Source organism: Anas acuta, chromosome 14 (genome assembly GCF_963932015.1).
Source record: "Anas acuta chromosome 14, bAnaAcu1.1, whole genome shotgun sequence".
NCBI classification, from domain to species: Eukaryota; Metazoa; Chordata; class Aves; order Anseriformes; family Anatidae; genus Anas; species Anas acuta.
Window position 1 is genome coordinate 6,257,946 of NC_088992.1, and position 23,613 is coordinate 6,281,558.

Genomic DNA, 23,613 nt, shown 5'->3' on the forward strand with positions numbered 1-23,613 from the left:
GCGGGGTGGTGGTGCCGGGGGGTCGGGGGGTGCTGGCCTGGAGCCCCGCCATCCATCCATGGGGTGCTCGCAGCCCCTTTGGCCCGTTCTTCACGCTGAGTGGGTTTCAGTCTCCCTTTGGGGACCGCACTTTAAATTTTAGGACAATAATATATATATATATTTTTTAAATTTTATTTTCTCTGAGGGCAACGCAGCTTAAAGCTTCCCACTTCCTTCAGCTGTATGTCTCTTTATGCTTTTCTGGTGGTAAAACACCGCCACTCCTCATTAGGAGACGCACCAGAGGCTGGCCAGAAGCTGTCTGGGTCACAGCAAAGCTGAATTTTCTCCAAAAAGCCTCACGTTGCTTGTGATGGTGATCCCACAACGGGCGGTGGGATGGAGCTGGGGAAAGAGCTGTAGGGCTGGGGCAGGAGGGTCGGGTGGGCTGCTTGGGGGAGCTCCATTCTCTGCCTTCCGAGGCTTTGAGATGCCCTGGCACAGGGTTATTGAAAGAGAGAGGGGTTCGTGTGGAGCATCTCTACTTCAGAGCAGGTTGAGGGAAGGGATGCTGGCCCCTAAGGGTGTTTCTGTAGGGTTTGTTTGGCTGCTTGGCCCTTTGAAGGAGGACGGGCTCCTCGCTTCCAAACTGGAGGAAGGCGGAGGAGGCTGGGGCCAGCAGCTGGGTTTCTGCAGCTCGGGTCCCCAGGACAGGAGACGGGCTGAGGAAAGCCGGCGGCACTGCGTGGGGTGTGCTGCTTCCTGACCACGTGCGGGGCTTCAAGATCTTCCTGTTAAGAAGCCTGACCTGCAGCAGGAAGAATAATTAAAAAAAAAAGGTTATTTGCTGCCACACCGAGTGGGGCTGCGTGCGGGGATTTCGGCTGGCCTTGGCTAACCCTTGTGCGCCGCGTTTATATTATACGGGCCGAGCAGATGATGCAAATGCTTTTCCTAGCAGGCTGCCACGGGGGCTTTGATTTTAACGCGATAGGACCTTGCAGTTTTGCTATTATATATATATTATATACATACAAAGGAATTTCCCAGCCCTGGATTGCCGCCGTTCGCCCCGGCAGGGTTTATTTTAGCTGTAGTGCTGGGTCATCGCTCTCACGTCAAACTTCGCGACGAGCGCGCCCCTGATTTATGGGCTGGCAGATTGCGGTGCGGCACTGCCTATAAATAAATAGCAAGGGGGGGTCACATCAGTGCTGTGCGTGGCCCCGCGCCAGCCCCGGCCTCTATCTCTGCACGGCACAGCAGGGAGAGGTCGGGCTGAGCCCGGGGATACAGCAACATTTTGGGGGGAAGGCATTTTTTGGGTTTAAATCTATATTTGCTTCATGCCACTGAGAGGTGTGGGGCGGATGCGGTGTACACAGAGGGATAACGCGTCATTTTAGGGGCTAACTGGGGCTTCCTCGCTGCCCTGCTCTCCTCAGGGGCTCCTGGGGCCGTGCAGGGGTGGCTGTGGGGTGGTGGCCGCCAGGCCCGGGGCTGGGCATGGCCCCGCCGCCATTTTGTGCGCGGCCCCCGCGCCTCCAGCAGGGGGTGGTGCGGGGCACGCCGCGCGCGCTGCCTGGCCCTTTAAGGCCGCCGGAGGCTGGCTGTCCGTCAAGGCCCGTTACGCGCTCCCATTGGTCGCCGCGCCCCGTGCCGCGCGTTGTCCCGCCCCTTTCTATTAACGGGGTTTACCAGCACTTTCTCAAGGGCGCCGCTGCGCGCCTCAACCACACTACCGCGTCAGGGAGGCCCCGCCCTTCGCGCCTAGAAGCGCGGGGAGTGTCGTTCTATTGGCCGGAGTGGCGATCCATCACGTCTCATCCCGCCCCCTCAGCGAGAATCCCTCCGCCTATTGGTTGCGCAGCGCGTCGGTCAATCTTCCCTCCCCGCGCAGCGATGTAACACGATTGGTAGCACGACCTGCCGCTCACCCCTCGTCCCACCCCCTCTCCCCCTCGCGCACCAATCGGCATCCGAAGCAGGCCGAGCGGCGCGCTCTGATTGGTGGATCCTCCCGCCGCCGGGCTAGGTTGCGCGCCGGATATATGCAGCCGGCGGCAGAGCACGCCGCTGCGTGAGGTGCTTCTCGTCCGCCGGGGCAGGCCTGTGGTGAAGCGGCGCCTCCCGCTCCCGTCCCGCTCCGCCCGCAGGTGACCGGGGGGGGCCCGGGGCGCGCCGGGCGGGCTGCTGGGAGCCCCCGGGGGGCGGCTGAAGGGGGCCGGGCCCCCCCCAAACCTCCCCTTCCTCCTCCCCGGCGCAGGCCGCGGCCTGAGGGGGACCCGGGGGGGCCCCCCCGGGGGTGAGGAGGCCGCGGCCGCGCTCACGAGGCCCCCCCCGGGCCTGTTGGGGCCTTGTGGCCGTTCCCCGCCCCCCCGCACCTTGGGCAGGCTCCTTGAGGGGAGCGGGGGAGCCCCTGGGGCCCGCAGCGCCCCCGGAGGCTGCCCTGGGAGGGGGGGGGGTGTGGGGGTGTCCGGGCCCCCCCTCGGGGCTCCCCGGGGTTGTTTTGGGGTTGGGAAGGGGCCGCGGGGGGGCCGCGTGGTGCGGGTCGGGGCGCGGGGCCGCCAGCTTTGTTCTCGGCTGGGCGCGCGCCTTGTGTCCGAGAGGGTGGGTTTGTGGGTTTTTTATTTATTTTTTTATTTTTTTTTGGGATAAAACCAGGCAGGGATGGGGTGTAAGGGGAGCGGGGGGAGGGAGGGGGCGGCCCCCGTGGGGTTGGTGGATGGAGGGAGCCGGCAGGGGGGCGCGCATCGTGGCCCCGCTCGCTGCGTGACCTTGGCTGGGGCCGGGATTAAGCCGGGAGGGAAAGGCGAGGGGCTGCTGCGGGGGGGCTGCCCGGGCCCTCGGGGGGCGCCCCGTGCCCTGGGTGAGGGGGGGAGAAAGGGGAAAGGGAAGGAAAACCCCACAGCGGGAAGGTTTCCTGCATCTCTCACGTGCGCTTCAGCCCCGAGCTTTATCTGATACATTACCAATTCCTGACGCGCTTACCTGCTGACCTCTTTTGTTAAGGCTTGCATACATACACTCAATTACCCCATCCGAAGAAAATGATTTATTTTTTTTCTCCCCCCCACAATGGGTTGAAAGCAGCGTTTGTAGCAAGCCGCCATGTTTTCAGTGCATGCTATTTTTGTCTAGCCTGTGCTCTCACAGGCAGAAGTGACAGCTTTAGGAAATGTGGACACTGCCACCGAGCTCCAAAAGCTAACGCTCCCAGGTGCCACCAATCAAATGTGGTGCGTGGTGGGTGCTAACCAGACCTTGTGGATGGGCATCATAAAGAGAAGGGGGTGAAGAAGTTGGGAAACAAAAACTGCACTTGGGTTCTTTTCTGAAATCTTCATTTTGACCAAGTTTTCATTTTTTTTTTTAATTCTATTTCTGTGAAGAGAGACTTTTACTTTAAAAAAAAAAAAAAGTTCTGTGATACTTCTCTGATTCTGCAGATAACATGGGTGCATCCTGTGAACTGGACTCACTCACCTTTTCCAGGAGTGTTTCAGTCGGTGTTCTTAATGAAGTGAAATTTAGCTTCAGTTTAAAAAAAAAAAAGGTAGAAGGCAGCTCAGTCGGCCATATAGCTAAACTGAAGGCCACTTCTAAGTATTTACATGCTTAGGGGTTTTGTACCCCAGTAGGAGAGCATCTTTGTGAAGAGAATCTCTAGGCTTTTTGTTAGTAATTCATGTTCCAAAATGAGTTTTTGCGAAAGGCAGAGTTAAAACTCACTAGCAAGTGGAGTTCTGCACCATCCTAGAAAAAGGATCACATCAGCTTTGAAACCTTTGTAAATGTACATCCTTAAATATAAATCTTTCTAAAAGAGTCTTGTATGCATCAGATCCAACTGAATAGTGGTCTCCCTTGAGGTGTGGGAAATAAAAGAATACAAGCTAGCCCCAAAAAGGGAACTTGTTGAAGTATGAGCCCATTTAGTTGAAGGCTGGAAAATGTACTTGAAAGTAAAAGAGAAGACCAGGCAGACCAAATTTCCTTTGTGCATGCGAGTCAATTGTAAACATCAGTATCACCTGAAGGGATTCCTCGCTTTTTTTGGTGACACTGCGATCTAAGAAACAAAACCAAAAGTAGATGGTGGGAAAGCTTGGTGTGCTGTGAGTATAGGACCACTTTGCCCTATTATTCTTTCTGCTGCTGACACAGCAGCATCAACGCAGTTTGTCACGCAGCTGATGGTACTCTGGGTTTGAACACCAATTTTTAAATATGAAACCTTCAGGCACCTAATGAAACAGGAAGTTCTTCACTGTAGTCCTGGTTTTTGTGCGCTTACTACCCATGGTCTCTTGAGAATGTACTGCAAAAGTTTGAGTTTGCTATCAGAATTCACACTTAAAAATGACTTCAGCAAGATGCTCCTTGTTTTAGTGTGTTCTACAAGGTGATGTTGGTTTTGATACCCTCAGTCACTACTGAAAGTGAACGGTGTATGTCTGAGAACTGGTTCAGAAAGCTAGCATTTCTTCTCCTTGTGGACTGTTGTAATAGTGTATGCTGAGGAGCGTGCTTTAATGCAAGTGTAATAAGACAAATGATGTTGCTGTACATGCACATTGATGTTTCTGTTCATAACAGTAGTGATTTTGAGAGAGCAGTCATGAGATTAACGTAAATGGCTTATTGGATGAGTTAGAAAAAGCTTGAATTGAGTGTTGTAGTTTTAATACTAGAAATGAGCCTTTTTCTCCAAGGAAGTAGCGTGATGAAAGAAAAATCAAAGAGGAAATCAAAGTAGAGCATGGCTTTGGGTGGTACTAGTAGCTACTCTGGCTGTAGTCTGCTGTGCTTGAAATAAACCAGAGGTGGAAGTAATAGTTTTGCCTGGAAGGGTGGATATTTTTTACAGGTGCCTGTGTCAAACTTCCAGAATTGATTTGAAGAAACTAATAACTTTGTGCAGAAACTGCAAATAGACTTGGTAATCTCCAGCTACTTCGCTGACCAAATGGAAAAATAAAACTTGAAAAAATGCTACCCCCAACCAAAATAAACAAATGAACCCCCTAATCTTCAGCTAATCTAAAAGGATGCCTCAAACTCCGCTGGCAGTGAGTATTATATAGGTCTGGAGCCCTAGTTTAGCTATATTGAGGCTGGACCTCTTCCAGAAGGCCTAGCTGGTGGAATACTTGCTCTGAGAGCTCAGAGATCGTGAGCTGTCAGTTCTGAGGCTTAGAACAGATTTGTACATTCCTTGCTGAGGCAAATGTGGAATATTGAATCTTAAAATGTGGGTGGCCATCATCCATTTCCTTCTGCCTTGCCCTGTACTGTTTCTAGTTTCACTTCGGCTATTATGCTGATCTGTTTTGGTTTTAAGTGTCTTAAAGTAACAATACCACGATGGATCAGCCTTAATTGCTAGGACCAGTCTGCATTTGGTGGTTAAGAGTCTTCTGTGGCTGACAGAGGTGACATGGTTGGCTCTTAAAGGCATCTGTTGCTTAGTGTGCAGAAAATATTTTATCAAGTCTTAATTCTTGTGACTTTAATCCAAGTGGGAGTGTGCTTGTTTCTTTGTAATATCTGTGTAGCTAGGTGTTCTAATCTGCTTCATCTGAGTGCTTGGGAGTAACTTTGGCTTTTTACTTTAAGAAGCTGCAGTGGAGCCAAATGGAAAAATTGCAGAGCTAAGAGAAGATGACTGGATCTGCTGCCAACTTCATTGAGTTGTTGGAGCAGCTCTTGGATGTCAAAACAAAACCTGTTCTAATGGCAAAATCATAGGGTAGAAGTAGCTACTTCATAGTGAAGCAGTTCAGAGTGCAGCACGGACATAAATCTGACTTACTTTTCATTAACAAAATCAGTAAACAAACCGTTCAGACTGTCACTGGACTTTAAGGTGAAATTTCCATGGTTGAAATGTAGCTTTGCAGAAAAACAGTACTTCTGTTTGTAGGCTAAGTGAAAGGGAAGTTAGAATAGGTCCAGTTAGGTATAGAAATCCTTCAACCTAGTGTAGGAGATGGCCTCTTTGGGAGGATCTGATTTTAGGATTAAAAGAAGCATAGGAATATTTCTATGAATTCTCAAGGCTTTGAGATTTGGGAGAACTCGCATCTTGAAGAGGAATTAACTTGTGATTTCCATCAAATCACAGGGGCCAGTCTTCTCTGTAATGCTTAATGCAGCACAGCTATCTTGTGGTGATCTGAACTAGTTATGCTCAGGGCAGATTATCTTAGTTTATCTTGCATCAGGTCCCTTGCAGTAGCCTTGTTTAACTTGCTTTATTTCCTTGTCAAGACAATTTTCAGCTTTTCCTTATAAAATTAAAGCAGGATATAAGCAGCCCCCAAAAGTGTATGAAATGGCGAAGGGATGAGGCATGTTCCATTTGTTTTGGAGCTGCTTGCTTAATATAATATGTCTGGCTACAAATGTTCAGTAATTGATTGAACTGTACATCCAGAGAAAAAGGGATTCAGGGGAGTTGGTACATGTAGAGGCTGTTGGGATTGTCTTGGGGGTAACTTACTGGAGGATGACCAAATTATTTCTGGGTGTTCTAAAAACAAAAACACAGGCTGTTTACAGGTGTGTGGTAAGACCTGCCGCAGGTGAGAGCTGACCTTTACAGCATCTCATGAAGGTCCCCCAAACAGCAATTGAAATTCAGTTTGTACTTCTGAGACTGTGTACAAAGTCTGCTGTCAGTAGCACAGTCCTGCAGGAGGGGTTTAGAAAAGTAGCCATCAATTCAGAGCTCTCTTGCCGCCTTTTGAGCATCTGGGAAGACCAGAGGGATTAAGATGTCTAGCTTGGTGCTCCAGTATTTTCTGTTCAATAAATACTGAATAATAGCAAATTTAATGTGTGCCTTCTAGAGCTTCTGCATCTCCTTTGTGTAAAGAGTGGCGTGTGGATTGTGATGACTTGTTGAGAGGTGCAGAGCCATGCTAGGACATCTGAGAATGGAGAGCAAACACCTCACACTTCCCTATCATAAATCTCTAGTGCATGTTATTGAAATAAAAGTATTGCAATAAACTGCCCGTGAAACTCAGTGTTTTGGTCTGTTGGTAATGTAAGAAATAACTTAGATATGTATCTTTGGAGTTTGAATGTTTGTCTCCTGTGATACAGAACTGCAGAAGTTTTCAAAAACTAATGCAAATACACTGGTTGCAGTCTGAACTTGATGACTGAAAGGTGACCCTTGCTGGGTCATGGGCATGGGGCAGCTGTTACAACATTAACTGCAATAAAACCTGTTTCTTGATGCTAATTCTAAGCAGGAACCCAAATGCTTAGCTGCTTCTGCCAAAGTGCTAGTCTCCTTCTGTGTATCACTGATGTTGCAGTTTTCACTGAATAGAGGTGGTGACTGTGTGATACAAAGTGGTAGAAAATTGGAAGATGGTTGAAAAAGATTTGAAAATGGAAAAAAAAAAAAAACGAACCCACAACTGAAGTAGGCCCTCTATTCAGGGAAAGGAAAGTGTTTTGTGGACAGGCTAAGAATACTTGTTGAGAAACTCTTATAACATTTAAGTGTAATTCCAATTTATTTTAGGATTCCAAGTTAGATCACTTCTGTCTCCATTCCATTTTAAACAGGGCCTAATCTACTGTTTGTCTTTGGGCAGCACGTGGGCCTTTGTGTTCCTAACTAGGATAGTATCTCTGATTTTCCAGATCACTGTGCCATACTTACACTTTAGGTAGTTCTCTTTGTATTCAGCTTCTCTGTTTTTGATCTTAATGCTCTTGAAGTTGTATTCCTCTGAAGTGGTCAATGTTCATGTAAATTCTGAATAATAGCAGTAAAAAATCACCAGTTTGTCTCTTTCTTGCTTGGCAGAGCTGAACAATACAAGAAACACTGAATGTTGACTGGAAGCTGGCAGACTCCATCGCATCCATGTACTTGTGGTTCACACTTAGGTTTGTTAGCAAAAACACAGGCTGACTTCTAGAATGACAGCTCTTCTGCAGCAATTCAGGGTTTGTTTATTTGTATTCTTGCAGTGTTTAAGGGCTGTACATTGCTGCTGGGTAAGGCTTCCCATCTGCCACTGGCAAGCAGTGGTTTTTCAGCATTAGCATGAACAGCGTTGAATGTAATTCTGAACTATTTTTATCCAATTTTAAACATAACTCTTATCGTATCTTCTTATCCTGATTATTTTTGAATCAAATTATCCAAATAGTTCATCTCTAATTCAGTTTTCTTAATTCTTTGTCTTCTAGTTAGTACAACGCATAGCTCTTCTGCGGAGTCCTTCATCAATATGTCTCAAAGAGCTTCAGAAAGGGGTTCAGGTATTGCTCTGCCTTTCTGCAGTATCACGTTAATAAAACACTGTGATGTTTACCCACAGGTGGAGCATTCTGGTTGCTGTCTGATTTTCAGACTCCAGCTCCTGGCTCAGGTACCCTGTGAACAGAGGCACTGCTTCTTTGTAGGCAGCATGGTTGTTGGATGGAAGATGCCATTCGTTATTAGTCAGTGGAGAAACAGCTGCGTTAAGTATCCAGATCCACATCTTGAAGATTATTAATAAAGGCTCTTCTGTGTGAGATACTTCGGACTGCACACTGCTCTGATCTTGGTTGAGGAGTACCTGTCTCTGGAAGTTTGTAGTCAATACTTCCTATGGCCTGTTAATTTGGATGCTCCTAACCTCATGATGTGTCGTTGCAAATTCAGTCTTTAAATGTTTCACTGTTCTTTGGCCAAGTTATCCCATCATGTAGCTTTCAGCGTATGGCTTGTTACTTCTTAAGATGATTTTTCAGACAGTGTTTTCCCCTCTGGATCTGTCAAAACTCAAAAAAGAGAGCTGTTTGCTGGCAGGTAACTATAACGGCTTGTGTATAAAATGCAAGCTGTATTGCTGTGATACTGTTCCTTGTGATGCTGTACTTCATCCATGTGCCACCAGTAATGACACCTGTTTTTTAAAGGAGCTTAGTGCTTTGAAGCTTTTGTGGCTTAGCTATTTGAGGTGCTTTTTTCATCACTTTGTGGTTTGGTCTTGAGGTTAACAATTGGGGTTGTTCTTTATTCCCTCTCCCCCTCAGATGGTTAATGCTGCGTTAAAAGAAGGGCATCTCACATCTCAGTGTATCTGGTATCTTGTAGTGTTTTAAATATGCATTTTCTCAAAGGCTTACATTACTCATCCTACTTGAGAGAAAGCTAGTGTATGATACAAATCCCCGGATGAGACAGGCTCTGGAATTTGCCGAGTGATGCAAGTTTGGTTTGTTTGCGTTGCATTGTTCGCTCTGCAGTGTTTTGTATCTCAGTTCACACAGGTACTGGCTGCCCTGGTTTTGTTTAATCAGCATCAGTAGCAACCACCAGTCACGTAAAATGTGTGGAGAGGGGGAACTAATGGGATTTTTTGCCTTTGTTGATTTAACTTATGCTTCTAGCAGGCATTATGTTTCTAGCAGGCATTACCTACAAAATGCTAGGGAGTTTTATTTCATTTGTACTGGCTGTTTTTCTGTTGTCCAAAGCAACTGCTTCTAATGCTGGTTACTCCATATAGATAAATGGTTTGTAGCTTTGAACATCCCCAACTCTTCCTATGTCTTCCTAAGGCACCTGCAGAAATCCTAAATGACACTTAATTACACAATCCTGTTAATTATTGACCAGACCTTTAAAGTCCAGCAAAATTGCTTTCTTTTTTTTTTTTTTGCCAGTTTTGTTATGTGAAACTTAGATGTAGATGCTGCTCTTCCATGTGAGCTTCTCTGGGTGTTTTAAGTTCTCAAAGTCCTTCTATGTTAAGGAAATGATTGATATGAAAATAAGGAAATAGAATTGCATGAGAAATCTGGCATTCTGGTTTAAAGGGGAAAAATATCTTCGTCTGTGGAGTGTATCAATTATATTGTCAGAGTTGCCTTTGTATATTTAGGGGTAAAGGTTTAGAAATGAAAGATATGAATTGTACTTCATAGAAGTTGACTAGGGTGTCAGAAGCAGTGTAGCAGCTCTATGAGAATATCTTAGTTAAACCTGTAATTAAAAGGTGGCGGGGAAATGACACTTCTTATTCTGTAAAATGCACCAATTTGTAGAGAGGCTCATTTGATATTACATTCTTGTCTTACAGCACACCAACAGCCAAAAGAGAGCATGTGGAACTGCTATAGGATTGTTCCTTGTCTGCTGTGTAATATCTCAATCAGAACTACAATCTGTTGTAGTACCTCTGGGGGTTTTTTGACAGACTGCTTCTTGTATGGAATAAAAGTCAAAAATAAAGTTTAGACAGCCGATGTTTCACTTTCACAATTGTATAGCACTCCGAGAAAATACTAGATTTTCTTTGACCCTATTAATTCTGTTAATACTAACATGCTAATATGCTCCTTGGACCTAAATTTGCTAATACACAATTTACATAAATGGCTCTAATTTACATAACTGTACTCTAGAAATTCAGTGCCTGGCATTGATTTCCTGCCAAGTAGGAGCATTGTAACAGATGGTGGAATTTTCCACTAGCCAGGTGATAACCGCTGTAAAGGAGGCATTTGTAAGTCTCCTGGCTTAAAGAAAGGGCTCAGTTACGTTGCAGAATTGTTCTAATATATTTGCTATAATTTGAATTACTCCGTGTTTTACATATATGGAATGATACAAACGCATATTTCTGAATGAATCTCATCGATTTCCAGCTTTTCCTATCAACTCTCATCCTTTCATCTCAATTGACAACACTGTTTGGATAAACTGCTATCAGGAGTAATGCTGTGACAGCTCAAACATTTGTTACCATCGTGACCTGTGTGGTAGAAATGTAGTATAAAATATTTGCAGTTATTCTAAGCTCAAGGAATAGAGAGGCAAGTAACAAACTGCTCATGAGTGCAAGGGAGCAAATATTCTCTGGAGATGCTTGGCTTGTATCATTCAGGTTGCGCTGGCTGGGGCTCAAGAACAGATGGCAACTGGCAGAACAGCAGGTGCAGCAGGAGTAAAAACAGATTGTTGTCCCCTGATTAGGTCACATAGAGGTTTTTCCCATTTCTTTTCAGATCCTAATGAGAGCTGGGCACTCTGCTATTCCTCTTTCCATGGGAAGAGTTGGTTCTGAGATTTTTCACCCTCTGCAGTAGGAGTATGTCTGGTAAATATGGCATAACCACTAGCCACTACCTCCCATATGTCTTCAGTGTAGTGCTGGGACAAGTCAGAACAGCACAGAAGATGATGTGAGTGCTGGTGGCTTACTGCAGGTGAAGAGTCTTTCACTGAGGACAAATCCGAAAGAGCTTTTGGTAGTGAGCTGTTGTGACTCCAGTCCTGCAGGTAACAGTTCACCATTTTGTGAGGAAATCCAGCTTTGTACATTCATATTAGAAGCAATTGGAAAATAATTCTCAGAGGAGCCTGATACCTTTAACAGAACTGTGTAGAAAACATGCATGTGGGCATCAATAGGGATGTGGCTGGATTCTAGAGGAAACTAGTTTGTAAAGAAATGAAATTCATTCATTACACCCCCAACTTCCCCTAGAAAAAGGAAAGAGGAGTGAACAAGGAGTGTGTGTGTGCTGTCTTACGTGGAGCTCTTGCCCTACTCAGTGTAGGGGATATGGTAGAACTGGTCTTTCAGTTGTAAACTCACAGCACGGGCAAGGTCTTGAACTTCTGTGGAACGATTGAGTCTTGCATTGCCTGGTAAGCCAAGCTGAGTCTGAAAAGTGAAGGTGTTGTCTGCCACTGCAGCTGCTTCAGGGTCATTCTGCTGCTTGCAATGATCGTATTTCACAAGTGTTTTACAGGAAATAGAAAGTGAAATTAAGAAATCAGCATGGTACCCACAGCTTATCCTTACTTGCCCTGTTGTGTTTTTCTTACTGTTTGATATTTAGTGGGGATATAATTTAACATGCACTACTAGAAGGCAATCAAGCTCATAAATTTGAGGTTTTAATTAGTTACTTCAGACTGTATTCAGTCTTGGACATCTGTATGTGCGGACACTATGCTTACGATTCAAAGGCTTCTTCAAAACCACAAATACTGGGAACTTCCTAAAATGAAAGCGGTCTGCAGAATCTGAGCACTTCCTGCAGGCCAGACCCAACCGTGGCATAGCACTTTCTTCACAATTAGCTCTTGAATACCACCAAACGACAAAGCTTTTTGATTTATTAAAAAGCCCTTGTTAGTTCTAGGTCATGTTTGGTCTGACTCTGTGTGCTGTCACGTAAGTAGCGTTTCCTTGTACGGTGTTGATATACACACTTCCTACTGAACGAGCAGGAGCTCGTGTATACATTCATCCTCTGGAGCCTGTCAGACCTTTCTCCCCTGTATTTAACTAGGAAGAAGTGCATTTCAGAGATGGAATGTGTAGGCTTTGTTTTAAAACTTAAAGAGAAAGTGGTGTGAATAACTCATCTTTTTCTGTTAAAAGCAGAACAATACACATCAATGCATGCAAAGCTGTATCAAGTTCTGCTGTAGTAATAGCGTTCTAGTTAGATCTTCTGGTTTGAACATGAAGCTGCACACCTCCCAGGGTAGGAATTAGTGTGTTGTATCTCTGGATGCAATGCACACTGACCACTGCTGGTGGTTTGGGTGGAATCACATCCTCAAATACATTATTGGCATGTTCTGCCACTGCTTAAATGTTGCCTTGTGTCTTTCATTTACAGCATGTTTTGTGTTAGACTGCAGTTAGAGATGGAAGAAAGGTGCCAGATTAGTTTGGATTTAGCTTTATGCAAAATCCCATGTTCCATGCTTCCTCTTGTGGTGTTTGTTTTTTTTTGAGTGGGGTGTTGAAATTTTGTTTTTTTTCATTCCTCATACATCCTGCAGCATGATTTTAGTTTTCTGTGCAGACCTATACATGACAATGCACTTGAAACAGTTGATGCCATATCCTCACCTGGTAGGTCACCTCTGTCTGCTGGAGCTACAATCTGTTACCTGTTCTTAGCATTTAAAGATTTTGCTTGCTGCTTTCACTACATTTCTTGAATTTCAGACGAGATCCTAGGGTGAATGGGATGAGGCTTTGTGCAAGTACATGGAAAAGGCAGTCTGTTTCCCCTGGCTTTGTTCAGGTGATGTTGTGGGCAACTCTGTTTACCCTGGCTACAGGGTGCTGCTATGTGACAGGAGAAAACTTGTCCCAGCGTAACTGCCATGGCATGTGCTTTGCAGACTCCATCTGGATTACTTTCTGCTTGAGGACCTGCTTAGTCTGATTTCCATTGTTTAGTTCTTTAGGTAACACTGCCACTTGAAGCTACTCCTAACTGCAGTATGAAGAAAAAGCAGCTAAGTGAATGCTGCTTTCTGAATTAGTGGTGGTTTCCTGGGGCTCAAGTTGGTACTGTATTAGTTTGGATTTGCAGAAACACCTGAACTGTGTGCACTGATGCCAGAGCATATTTCTACATTCTCCTTCCAGTTTCAATCTTGTCTTGTATGAGTTTGAACAGCTTGCATGAATGCTTGAAAAGAAGGAAACAGGAATGTGCTTTGTTTTGACTGACCTGGCCTGAAGGGATATGTGTATAATCCACCTGCAAATACTTCTTTCTTGTAACTTACTGACTCGCTGGAGTTGAGTAGAAGGTACCTAGATCAATTTGTCCTTTGGCCTAGGTATTTGATCTTTTAGATGGAACTGATAGGTAACTTGCTGAGTTCAGGGAAAGTAAGGGAAAAGCAGCATACGTTTCTGTTTGTAGCACAGTAATTTTGGTATAATCCGATATTCCTCTACAGCACTTGTCACTCACAGGCAGGGAGTGCTGCACTACTGACAAAAATAGATTGGACTCTTTCTGACCTTTTAAAAATGCCCTTAATACAGTAGCACAGGCTTTGCTTTGGAACATCTGACTTTTAATTCTGATTCTGAAGTCAAGTGAGGTAAGTAGAACTTGGATCAACTGTAAATGACTTAGCCACTTAGCAAATCCTATTGAAGAACCATGCTTGCTTGCTACCTGCATTTTACTGAGGGTAAGGATGATTACATGGTGGTGTGTTATGAGGTAATCTCCCTTGCTTGTGCAGCTTCTCCCACCACTGGTTTTTGCTCCCTGGCAGTCCTCTCCTCAGCACCAAAGATTGTCTCCAAAAATATCGGTTAAACTGCTTACTGTGGTAGAACTGCTAACAGGTTCTTGTGTGTGCTTTCCACCATGATTATATGGCTTATGCTTTCAGTATTTGAACAGTGATGTGAAATGCTAGTGTTTTATGGAGCTTCTGATTTTCTTTAGCTTTCAGTTGACCAAAGAAATGGTGATGGAGAAGCCAAGTCCCCTGCTGGTCGGGCGGGAATTTGTGAGGCAGTACTATACTCTGCTGAACCAGGCACCTGACTATTTGCACAGGTAAGGCTCTGCTTTGCTTGTTTTTTTTCTGTATGCATTTCTTATTTTTTTGTTAAAATCAGTAAATAAACTTATTGCCATGACTTGGCTTGCCAGATTTAAGATTTGGGCATTTAAGTGTACTTTACCCAAGACAGACTCTGGGTGTAGTTAGCTTTCAGTTTTGATCAACGAGGTTAAAACATGAATGAAGATTAAAGGAGCTATAAAAACTTTTTGTTCTGATTGCTATTGAAATACTGCTAGATTCATTCTAAATCAAAAAGGTAAATCAGTATGTTGCTTGCAGCTTGTAGTTGTAATCAGTATAAATGAAAGCTGGATAAACATTACTTAAACAGTTTTGTTTGTCTTGGTACCATGCCTCCTGACTAGGGGATAAACTGAAAAAGTTTCCCTACCTATACTGGTATGTCTCAGTCATACCACTGGCTGTTGCTTAAAGGAAATCAGACAAATTATGAATGTGCAGCAAACTACAATCTGTTTTTGAAACAAAATGGTCCTGTTTGACTTGATAGGTATCCTACATTGAGGATTTACACTCATTTTTGAAGATACATTTTGTTATATTGTACTTTGATGTGGTAGATAAACAACTCTTGAAACTTTCCTTCTAGTCTCAGGAAAACTTTCAAAAGGCTTTTCAGATACTTTTCTAGTTAAGTGGACAGCTGACCTCCTCCTTTTGGGTCGGAGGAAAGTTTAGGACATGCTGTGGATTCCAGTTCTAGCCTTTTTTTAATCTGCTGTCAGAATGCAGTCCCATGATGTTTGACTTCTTAGCTTGTAATTTCTAGTTATAAAATGGGAGGCTTATGTGCAGTGCTTTCAGTACTGTAGATGAACAGAAACTGCTATTGCTCCTTGCTGAAGCTTTAAACCAGAGCTTGAGGGAAGCCTTTCATGTCCTGTGTGTTCAGGATACTGTTACTTTATAGCCCTTACACAGGAAAAGGAGAACAGGGTTGCACCATCTAGTTTCCTATAAGACACTTTTTTGTTTTTGACTGTTAGTGCTTGGGTATCTGACAGACCTGAACAGTGCAGCTTACACAGGAGATCTTTGTACTTTTGTTTTCTCCTTTGATCAAAGAAAATTGTTAGTGACACTCGAATTGTATGGCTTTATTCCAGTCATGAAGGCAGAAAAAAATACTTGCCTGATAGTATATTATAGTGCACCCAAATGTAGAGGCTGTGTTGTTACACAACAAATATTTAGAACTTCTTTCCAACAGGTTTTATGGAAAGAACTCTTCCTACGTCCATGGTGGCTTGGATTCTAATGGAAAACCAGCTGATGCAGTCTATGGGCAATCTGTAAGTACTTGGAAAAACTTAGTGTCATTTCATTCTTTTTCTGGTCTCCTTTGTGGGTTGAGGCAGATCTCCAGCTGTGATTCATTCACTTTGTCAAAGTGCTTTCTGTAGAAAATGGGGAGAAACAACTGCCTAATTGTAAACAGCAATAGTGAAGCAAGATGTGCTTCCTTTTAGTAAAGTTAATAAAATAAAATTGCTTGCAAAGCAAAACAAAGAGAATGCTGCCAAGCTTGCTTGCTGCAGTTTAGAAATAGAATTTAAAACAGAGTGTTTTGTTTTCTTGCTTTGGAGGCTGCTGACTTAGCAGAAATGGCTTTCACAGTGTAACCTGTGTTCTGTCCTTTTGTAGGATATCCACAAGAAGGTGCTGTCATTAAACTTCAAGGACTGCCACACAAAGATCCGTCATGTGGATGCCCATGCTACCCTCAATGATGGTGTTGTAGTCCAGGTGATGGGAGAGCTCTCTAATAACATGCAGCCAGTGCGCAGATTCATGCAGACATTTGTGCTTGCACCTGAGGTATGCTATATTGAGTGACAGAGTTATTACAGTGCTTACACTATAAGGTCAGGATTTGAGGCCTTTTTGATTCACTGTTGGAATCTGAGGTAGCTTACCACACAACTCAGTAGTAATACTCTGGAGATTCCTAAGGAATATCCCTGCTTCTGTATGTTCTGGATCTGTTAATCCAGAACATCATAACTGCAGATGTAAACATCGTGACTTATGGCTACTAGGTATTTGCAACACACTTTTTCCTTATGTATTTTAAAATTCATTCTTTGATTTGCCCTCCTAGGAACTTGCCCTTGTATCAGGAGAGTACTAGTGGAAAGAGGAAAACACTTTGTCCTTTGAAGACAAAGGATCCAGATTTTCATATTCTCTAAATAGTTTACTTGTTGTTTAAGGCGGTCTTCAAAATAGGCACTTTTCTGAACAAAATCGTTCAAATAATTGAAAATGGTGGTGAAAAAAGGATTGCAAGATCACTTAATTCTTAGCCTTAGGTCAAACTGAAAAATAGATGTTTCAAATCACAGAGAGCTCTGGATCCTACTCTGTCAGTGTTTTTGTCAGCTATCAGAATAAAAAGCACTAAATTTCTTCCTCTTGGTTCATACATGCTTGAGTTGCTAGTATGATGCTATTTTTTTCTGAATAGTGTAGACTTCTTTTAAAGGGGGCAAATTTGTATTAACCTTTAAGTGGGAAACGGATGAGTTGCTATATGAGATAATTACCTTATTTCACTTTTTACATTATTTCAGTTGATTCAATTGAATCAGTTTCTTCCTTTGCCCTTCTAGGGATCTGTTGCAAACAAGTTTTATGTCCACAATGATATCTTCCGCTACCAAGATGAGGTTTTTGGTGACTCTGACACTGAGCCTCCAGAGGGTAAGTACAGGCGAATCCTGTGTGGTTCTGCTCATATTTGTTCCTGAGTCTGTTTCAATGCTCTATTCCCAGACTAGAGGAATTATTTTCTTAAAGCATTAGGCTTCGTGGTATTCCAGGTCTTTCTTGTCTGTAGTTTTACTCTTCTTTTACTATGCTATCTATACTTCAGCAAAGATCTGTAATATACAGACAATTGATATTTTTCTTGCATATTCTGTTTGTGTTAAAAGAATTGTAAGACTTTTTTTTTTTTGAGCAATAGCAATCAGACTTGTAGGGTACAAATTGGCTTTTCCAAATACTTCAGAAAATGTTAGACCTTGGTCAAAACTGAGTAACCTAAATGATAGCATAAGTACAAGGAAATATGTTTAATGTCATGTCTTGATATGCTGAAGAGCACAAATAGGAAACACGAGACTTCAAATACATGTTGTAGAAGATGACTTAGGCTTCTACTGAATATTAAAGCTGTTTTTTCTAACTTCGATTAGAATCAGAGGAAGAAGGGGAGGAACCTGAGGAAAGACAGCAGACACCTGAGGCTGTTCCTGATGATACTGGTGCTTATTATGAGCAAGCTGTCAGGTAATAATTACATTAGATTAAGTCAGGTGTTGTGTAATACAGACCGTTTGTAAAACAAGTCAAATGAACTTAATGCTACTCATCATTGTCCCTTTTGACAGTTGAAAGACAGAAGAAACTTAAGTGCTGTTAGGCTGAATGCAGGGACACCAGATTTTCTGTAGATGCAATGCTTTTGATGGTCTGTCGCGTGCTAATGTGAGACTTGCATGCTTGTGCAGTGTAGCCTCATCTAGACAGATTAGTTTTGTTGTTCCTCTTGAATGCAATGTGATTGATTTCTGTATTGAACAAGTAGTATTCCTTACTACCCAGTGATCTAATCAAATATGATACTACTTCTATTTCTTTTTTGTGGTGATAATAGCAATGACATTGAGGAACACCTGGAAGAGACAGCTGCGGAGGCAGAGCCTGAGCCAGAGCCAGAACCTGAACAGGAACCTGAGCCGGAGGTGCAGGAAGAAAAATCTGAGCCGGTGTTGGAGGAGTCAGCTCCAGAAGAAACTGCAGAGAAGAGTCCTTCTCCAGCTCCTGCTGATCCAGCCCCTGCAGTACAAGAAGACTCCAGGGTAATGACAGTGGGTGGCACTTTTCTGTGGTGTAGTAGCTTCATCAGTGTTAAAATTTAGTTGTTTTATTCCTTATTCTGGTGCAAGAAGTATCTGGAATTAGATATAAGTGCTTTAATTCTTTCCCGTGCCCAAGTTACTCTTTAAAAGTCCAGTTGCCTTCTTTCTGTTGGCTCCTATACAGTAATAAGTAGTTGAGATTATAGGTAGTAGTAACTGCTTGACTAATAAGATCTTAGGATGTAAAAGAAGGCTTTGTAAACTCGGTAGGTGTGTGAACTGTGATAGCAGTGAGAATTCTTTGTATACAGAGCTTCTGAAACTTTGAACAGACTGTAACCAACGTGCTAAATCAGCAAAATGGGTGAAATGTGACTTTTGTCACTCTTCAGTGTCAAGAGAAGCAAAAGTAGTCAAATGAGTATTCCAGAAAGCAATACTTCAACCTCTTGTTTGATACTTGGTGTTAGGCTGCTGCTGTGTAATATTTCAATTCTACATGGGTTTCAGAAGTAGGTTAAAGTGTGACTTTGTTATTCTAATACAAAGTCTTCTGAATAGCAGTTTAGAGGCTGAATCCAGAATGTCAAGTAAAACTTTTAAGCTATCCTATTATCCTGTGTCTGTTAGCTATATCATCTGAAATATATTTCAGAGAGAGATAAGCACCTGGAGTTGAGTTACGATCTTCATTTTTTTAGACTTTTTCCTGGGCATCAGTAACCAGTAAGAACCTCCCTCCCAGTGGAGCTGTTCCAGTATCAGGAATACCACCCCATGTTGTGAAAGTACCGGTCTCACAGGTAGGAATCCAGCAACTACAGCCATTAAGTGCTAAACTGGCAGTAAGTTGAGACAGGAAAAATGTAGTGAAATCTATTTGATTATGATCTGAGATCTTGAAGAGACTGAAGACTATCACAGTGTCCTGTGATAGATTTAATAAATCTAATTCCCTGTTCTTTGTATTGAGAAGGAATAATTACTTGTGAAGGAAAAACAGGGAATGATCATGAGAGTACTGACTGCATCTGTAGTCTAAAAAATTGTTACCTCCCTAGCAGGAGAGGCAGTTTCTCTAATGGTTTTTCCTTTGCCTGCTGATGAACTAGATGTCTGTAATCAATTACGTTATTGTAATATAAGCTGTGTATCTGTGGCCTTGCTGAGCTAAATTTAGGCTTTTCTGTATTTTCAAGGTATTTTACCTGTAACTTCATAGTTAGATCTTAAAAGTTGAACCCTACAGTTATGTTTGATTCTTGCATGATAATTCCTTTTCTGAATTTATACAGCCCCGTCCTGAGGCAAAACCTGAATCTCAGACACCACCACAGAGACCTCAGAGGGATCAAAGAGTGAGGGAGCAGCGAACAAACATCCCACCACAGAGGGGTCCTAGACCAAGTAAGAAAAGCTATAGACTGTAACAGTGTTTCCTTTTCTTTGGTGTGGGGAATCAGTGTCATTAAAGTTTTGAAAATCTCAACTGTCAGTAAGTGAATATTTCTACCTAGATGGTTATTCTAGGTTATCTTAGTCTGCAAAGCTGTAGAGCATTTTTTAGCATTCAATGAAGTATCCAGGTTTCTATTCAGTGTTTGATTTCAGTCAGGTGACAAAAAGCAAGCAGTTACAAACCTGCTAGTGTGGGATGCTTACACTTACGTGTAAATGGATAATCTGAATTCAGATTTTTTTGTAAGGCATTTAATTTGGCTGTGCCTAGCTTTTTGTTTATGTGGACTGGCTTTTCTTAAACTTTACTTTTATGTTCAAGTTCGTGAGGGTGAACAAGGTGATGTGGAAACCAGACGGATTGTGAGGTACCCAGACAGTCACCAGCTATTTGTTGGGAACCTTCCTCATGATGTGGATAAAAGTGAACTAAAAGAATTTTTCCAAAGTAAGTTGGCTGCTCTGTTTTACTTCTTGGGGTTTGGGGTTGTGGCCATCTGTGTGGTTAACAGAGCATTCTAATGTGTGACCCAAGAACTTGGCTCTTCTCTTGCAGGCTATGGCAATGTGGTTGAACTGCGTATCAACAGTGGTGGGAAGCTCCCTAACTTTGGGTTTGTGGTGTTTGATGATCCTGAACCAGTTCAGAAGATCCTTAGCAACAGGGTAAAATAAGCTTTTTGTCAGTGATTAGTTGCTCTTTTGATAACAGGCAGTGTTTTTCAAGTGACTGACAAGAAAAGCTATTCCTCCTGGTCCCTTTCTAATTTCAAGTGTATTCTCAAGTAAGTGGGGTGTCTTTCCTTCCTATGGTAAGGCCTGTACAGCACTTGTACAGACAGCCTTTTGTCATCAAGGTAGGTGGTAACAACTCCAGTGAGTTTAAAAACTAATTCATTGTAGAGGCTTTTTCCAAGAGAGGTTGCTGAGCTCTGCACAGGAAGCAGGTGAATACCTTTCAGGGAGGAAAGGTAGAGTCTGACCTGTGTGGGCAAGGAGGATTTTTTTGGCCAGAAGTTGAGTAAGAAAGGATTGAGAGGGAGAAACAAGAATCTTTCCTGCAAGCCCATGTAAATGCATAAATTACAGTGCATGTGCATTCTTAAAGTATTTAATGTAGACTTAAATCCTGAAAAAGTACTTTAATGTACCTCCTACCCTGCTTTGACCAGTGCTAAATTCTGTTGCTTTGCATGTGGGCCCAGTGTTTTGGGCAAGCATGTCTCCAGAAACAGTAGGGATCTTCTCATGATAAGCTTGGCTATAAATGAGTTTTAAAGGGTCTGGTAGGTTGTTAGTAAAAAGGTAAACCTGATGTCTGTTATCTGATGTAACATGAGAGTTTGCACTGCTATTGCAATAAAGTCAAAGCATCACATTACAGCTGCTTTGTCCAGCAAGGTGATGTACTTCATCCTTAGATCTGTTAGTTCTGTAACCAGTTCAGTAGAATTAAATAGCTAGACTTCTCGTTTGATGAAAGCACTTGTGCCAATGATGCTATATTTTCAATATTTTTCACGTTCTTGTTTGTGCAACTACTGGAATAAGTTGTTTGGAATGACCAAATCCGTATTCCTGTAGATCTTAGTCTTCTGGTCTTCAACTCTGGCTGCAGTGAGGCTTGCTGGATGTTGCCAACAGTTGACTGATCAAAGTGAAAAATTTCACTGCTTTTTATAGCAACGTAGTAGAGAGGGTCTAATGTTTTATGTGTCAGAAGAAAAATCTCCGGTGGAAGACTGGATTGCCACATTAATGAAATTAGGTTGCTGTTAATAGTTTAAATCCTTCTTAAAGTGTCAGAATGCTCAGCAATAGGTCTTAGTATTATTTCACAATTACTAGAAAATGGTTATGGTCAGAGTATGCAACTAGTCTTGTGCTTGGCTGGAGAAGATATAAGAAATGTTCTTCTGAAAACCACTTCCCTTGGATGGAAAGGAGGATATGAGACGAATTTGCAAGGATATTTGACTTAGGAGACCTATGGATATTTCCTTAATGAAAGTACCTCTTTTCTTTTGTTACAGCCTATCATGTTCAGGGGAGAGGTGCGCTTGAATGTGGAGGAGAAGAAAACACGAGCTGCCAGGGAGGGTGACCGCAGAGATAACAGACCACGTGGACCTGGAGGCACTCGTGGGGGGCTGGGAGGTGGGATTCGAGGGCCTCCACGTGGAGGAATGTCCCAGAAGCCAGGATTTGGAGCTGGAAGGGGGATCGGGCAACGCCAGTGAATGCATCGTGGATGTTGACGTGGTGGCGCAAACCCTTTTTTCCTGCAGATTTGTGAATTTCAGCCTTGGGTATCTTGGAATGTGGCCCTAGCCTGTTATAGACTGCTACGTTTGATACTATTTTGGCCCCTTTTTGTTTGTGTTATGGTTTTGTGATTATTTTTTCTAGTCCTTGTCCCAGATTCCAGCTTTGTGGAACAACGTTTTAGGAAAAGTGGATTTTAAAAAGAAAAGAACTGAATTTCCTTGCTCACCTCAAACTTACGGACTGGATTTTTTTTGGTACCGGTGGTCTTTCCTAGAAGAATGTCTTTTTGTTTTTCCTTTTTTCTCCCCTTCTACTGAATTTGGGTGCATTTCAGTCAGTGGAATAATATTTCACGTGCATGCGTTCAAGAGCCTGTAGGAAAACATAGTACTTGGCAAGTATTTCAAGGGCAGGAAAGCAAAACTATTGATTTATCCCTTGAGGGTCATATGAACATCCTCTGATCTGGAGCTATTGCCACTTGAAAAATTGACATTCACCTTTCTCTTTGTGGCGCTGTAAAAGTGGAATAATGGGTATCCGTAGAATCTTTTTTCTTTTGATACGTGATCACGGAAAAGAATTCTAACTGCTGTTTTACCACTTTAAAATTTTGGATTGTGGGATAGGTTTTAAATGTCTAGAACTTGACTCTTAAAACACTTTTCCTGAACTTGTGAAATTTTTTTATTGAAATAGGGAGGTTTTTTCATGTTTAGTTTGTATTTGTATAAAAAAGCAAAATTGTTGTGCCTTCTATTTATCTCTCATTCCAGTCTTGGCAAATTGTTTAAAAAAATAATAAAAATAAAAAAGGTCTAGATTTGCTTTATCAAGTCAAGAGTATGTTGGAGTTCTTCCAAGGGGAAGATGTTCTTCATTCTGTCACTAAGTTTGTTAGGTAGAGGTGGTTATAGCTGAAGCTTTTTAATGCTGTTTGTTCATCAGTTTGGTATTTGAGTAATCGGAACTGAGTAGTTCTTGGATGCAGAACTTAAAAATTCAGCTTTGACGCTGGGCAGGTTCTGTTACAAATTTTGCAGAAGTACTTTTGTCACATTCTTTCTCTCTGCAATAAGTGAGTTACTTTTGCAGTTGAGGCATTAATTAAATTAATCTCCTGCTTCTGCCAAACCTGAAATAGATGGCACTTTTGTCAGAAAAAAAGAAGATGCCAGTCTGTCCTGGAATTGACAGAAATGCTCTCCTCTACCTCCTAGAGAAGCTGAATAAATGAGTTTTGGTTGGAGAGATCTTGTAAGATTTTACTGCACAAAAGTCTATTTCTGTAGCATGTAAACATCTGGGTGAAAATGCAGTTTTGAGTCTACACCAGACCTTTAGAGCTCTTGATAATAGACCAGAACTGCTTAGTAGGCTTCTTTTTCTGTGCTAAAGGTTCATTTTATGTGTTTTCTCAATTTATTAACACAACCTCCATGCATATGCAATACAGATTTCTTGGCCTTTGTTTAAACAAAAAAAAAAACTTTGTTCTTTGTTTGCAGAACAAAACTGCCCTGCTCTAAAGGGCAGGTGGGTTCTACCTGCTCCAGAGTGGTAACTTGCTGCCACTTAGGAAGCAACAAACTTAGTGGTTAAGCCTGGTTGTATTAATTCTCAGTGGGGTTTTGTTCTATTTTG

General features: G+C 42.8%; 1 protein-coding gene across 2 annotated transcripts; it reads left to right on the forward strand.

The window, feature by feature from the left end:
• The first annotated feature begins 1,980 nt into the window (after positions 1-1,980).
• Positions 1,981-22,805, forward strand: G3BP1 (G3BP stress granule assembly factor 1). Of its 2 annotated transcripts, none has more exons than XM_068697885.1 (12): positions 1,981-2,138; positions 14,233-14,346; positions 15,588-15,669; positions 16,022-16,195; positions 16,990-17,080; positions 17,578-17,671; positions 18,039-18,243; positions 18,945-19,046; positions 19,539-19,650; positions 20,024-20,149; positions 20,258-20,367; positions 21,735-22,805. In XM_068697885.1, exons 2-12 carry the CDS (start codon positions 14,252-14,254, stop codon positions 21,939-21,941), a joined length of 1,398 nt encoding a protein of 465 aa, XP_068553986.1. In that variant the 5' UTR covers positions 1,981-2,138; positions 14,233-14,251; the 3' UTR covers positions 21,942-22,805. The 2 variants fall into 2 exon arrangements, with proteins under 2 accessions (XP_068553986.1, XP_068553985.1); XM_068697884.1 differs by having other exon boundaries at positions 1,982-2,138; positions 20,237-20,367.
• Positions 22,806-23,613: the final 808 nt, after the last annotated feature.

What these genes read in the sequence shown, in the direction of transcription:
- G3BP1 (XM_068697884.1), top strand. Translation starts at nt 14,252, where the DNA reads ATGGTGATGGAGAAGCCAAGTCCCCTGCTGGTCGGGCGGGAATTTGTG. An exon ending in CATTTGTGCTTGCACCTGAG is followed by an intron (nt 16,196 to 16,989) that starts GTATGCTATATT and finishes TTGCCCTTCTAG; the next exon opens with GGATCTGTTGCAAACAAGTT. An exon ending in CAGTACAAGAAGACTCCAGG is followed by an intron (nt 18,244 to 18,944) that starts GTAATGACAGTG and finishes TCATTTTTTTAG; the next exon opens with ACTTTTTCCTGGGCATCAGT.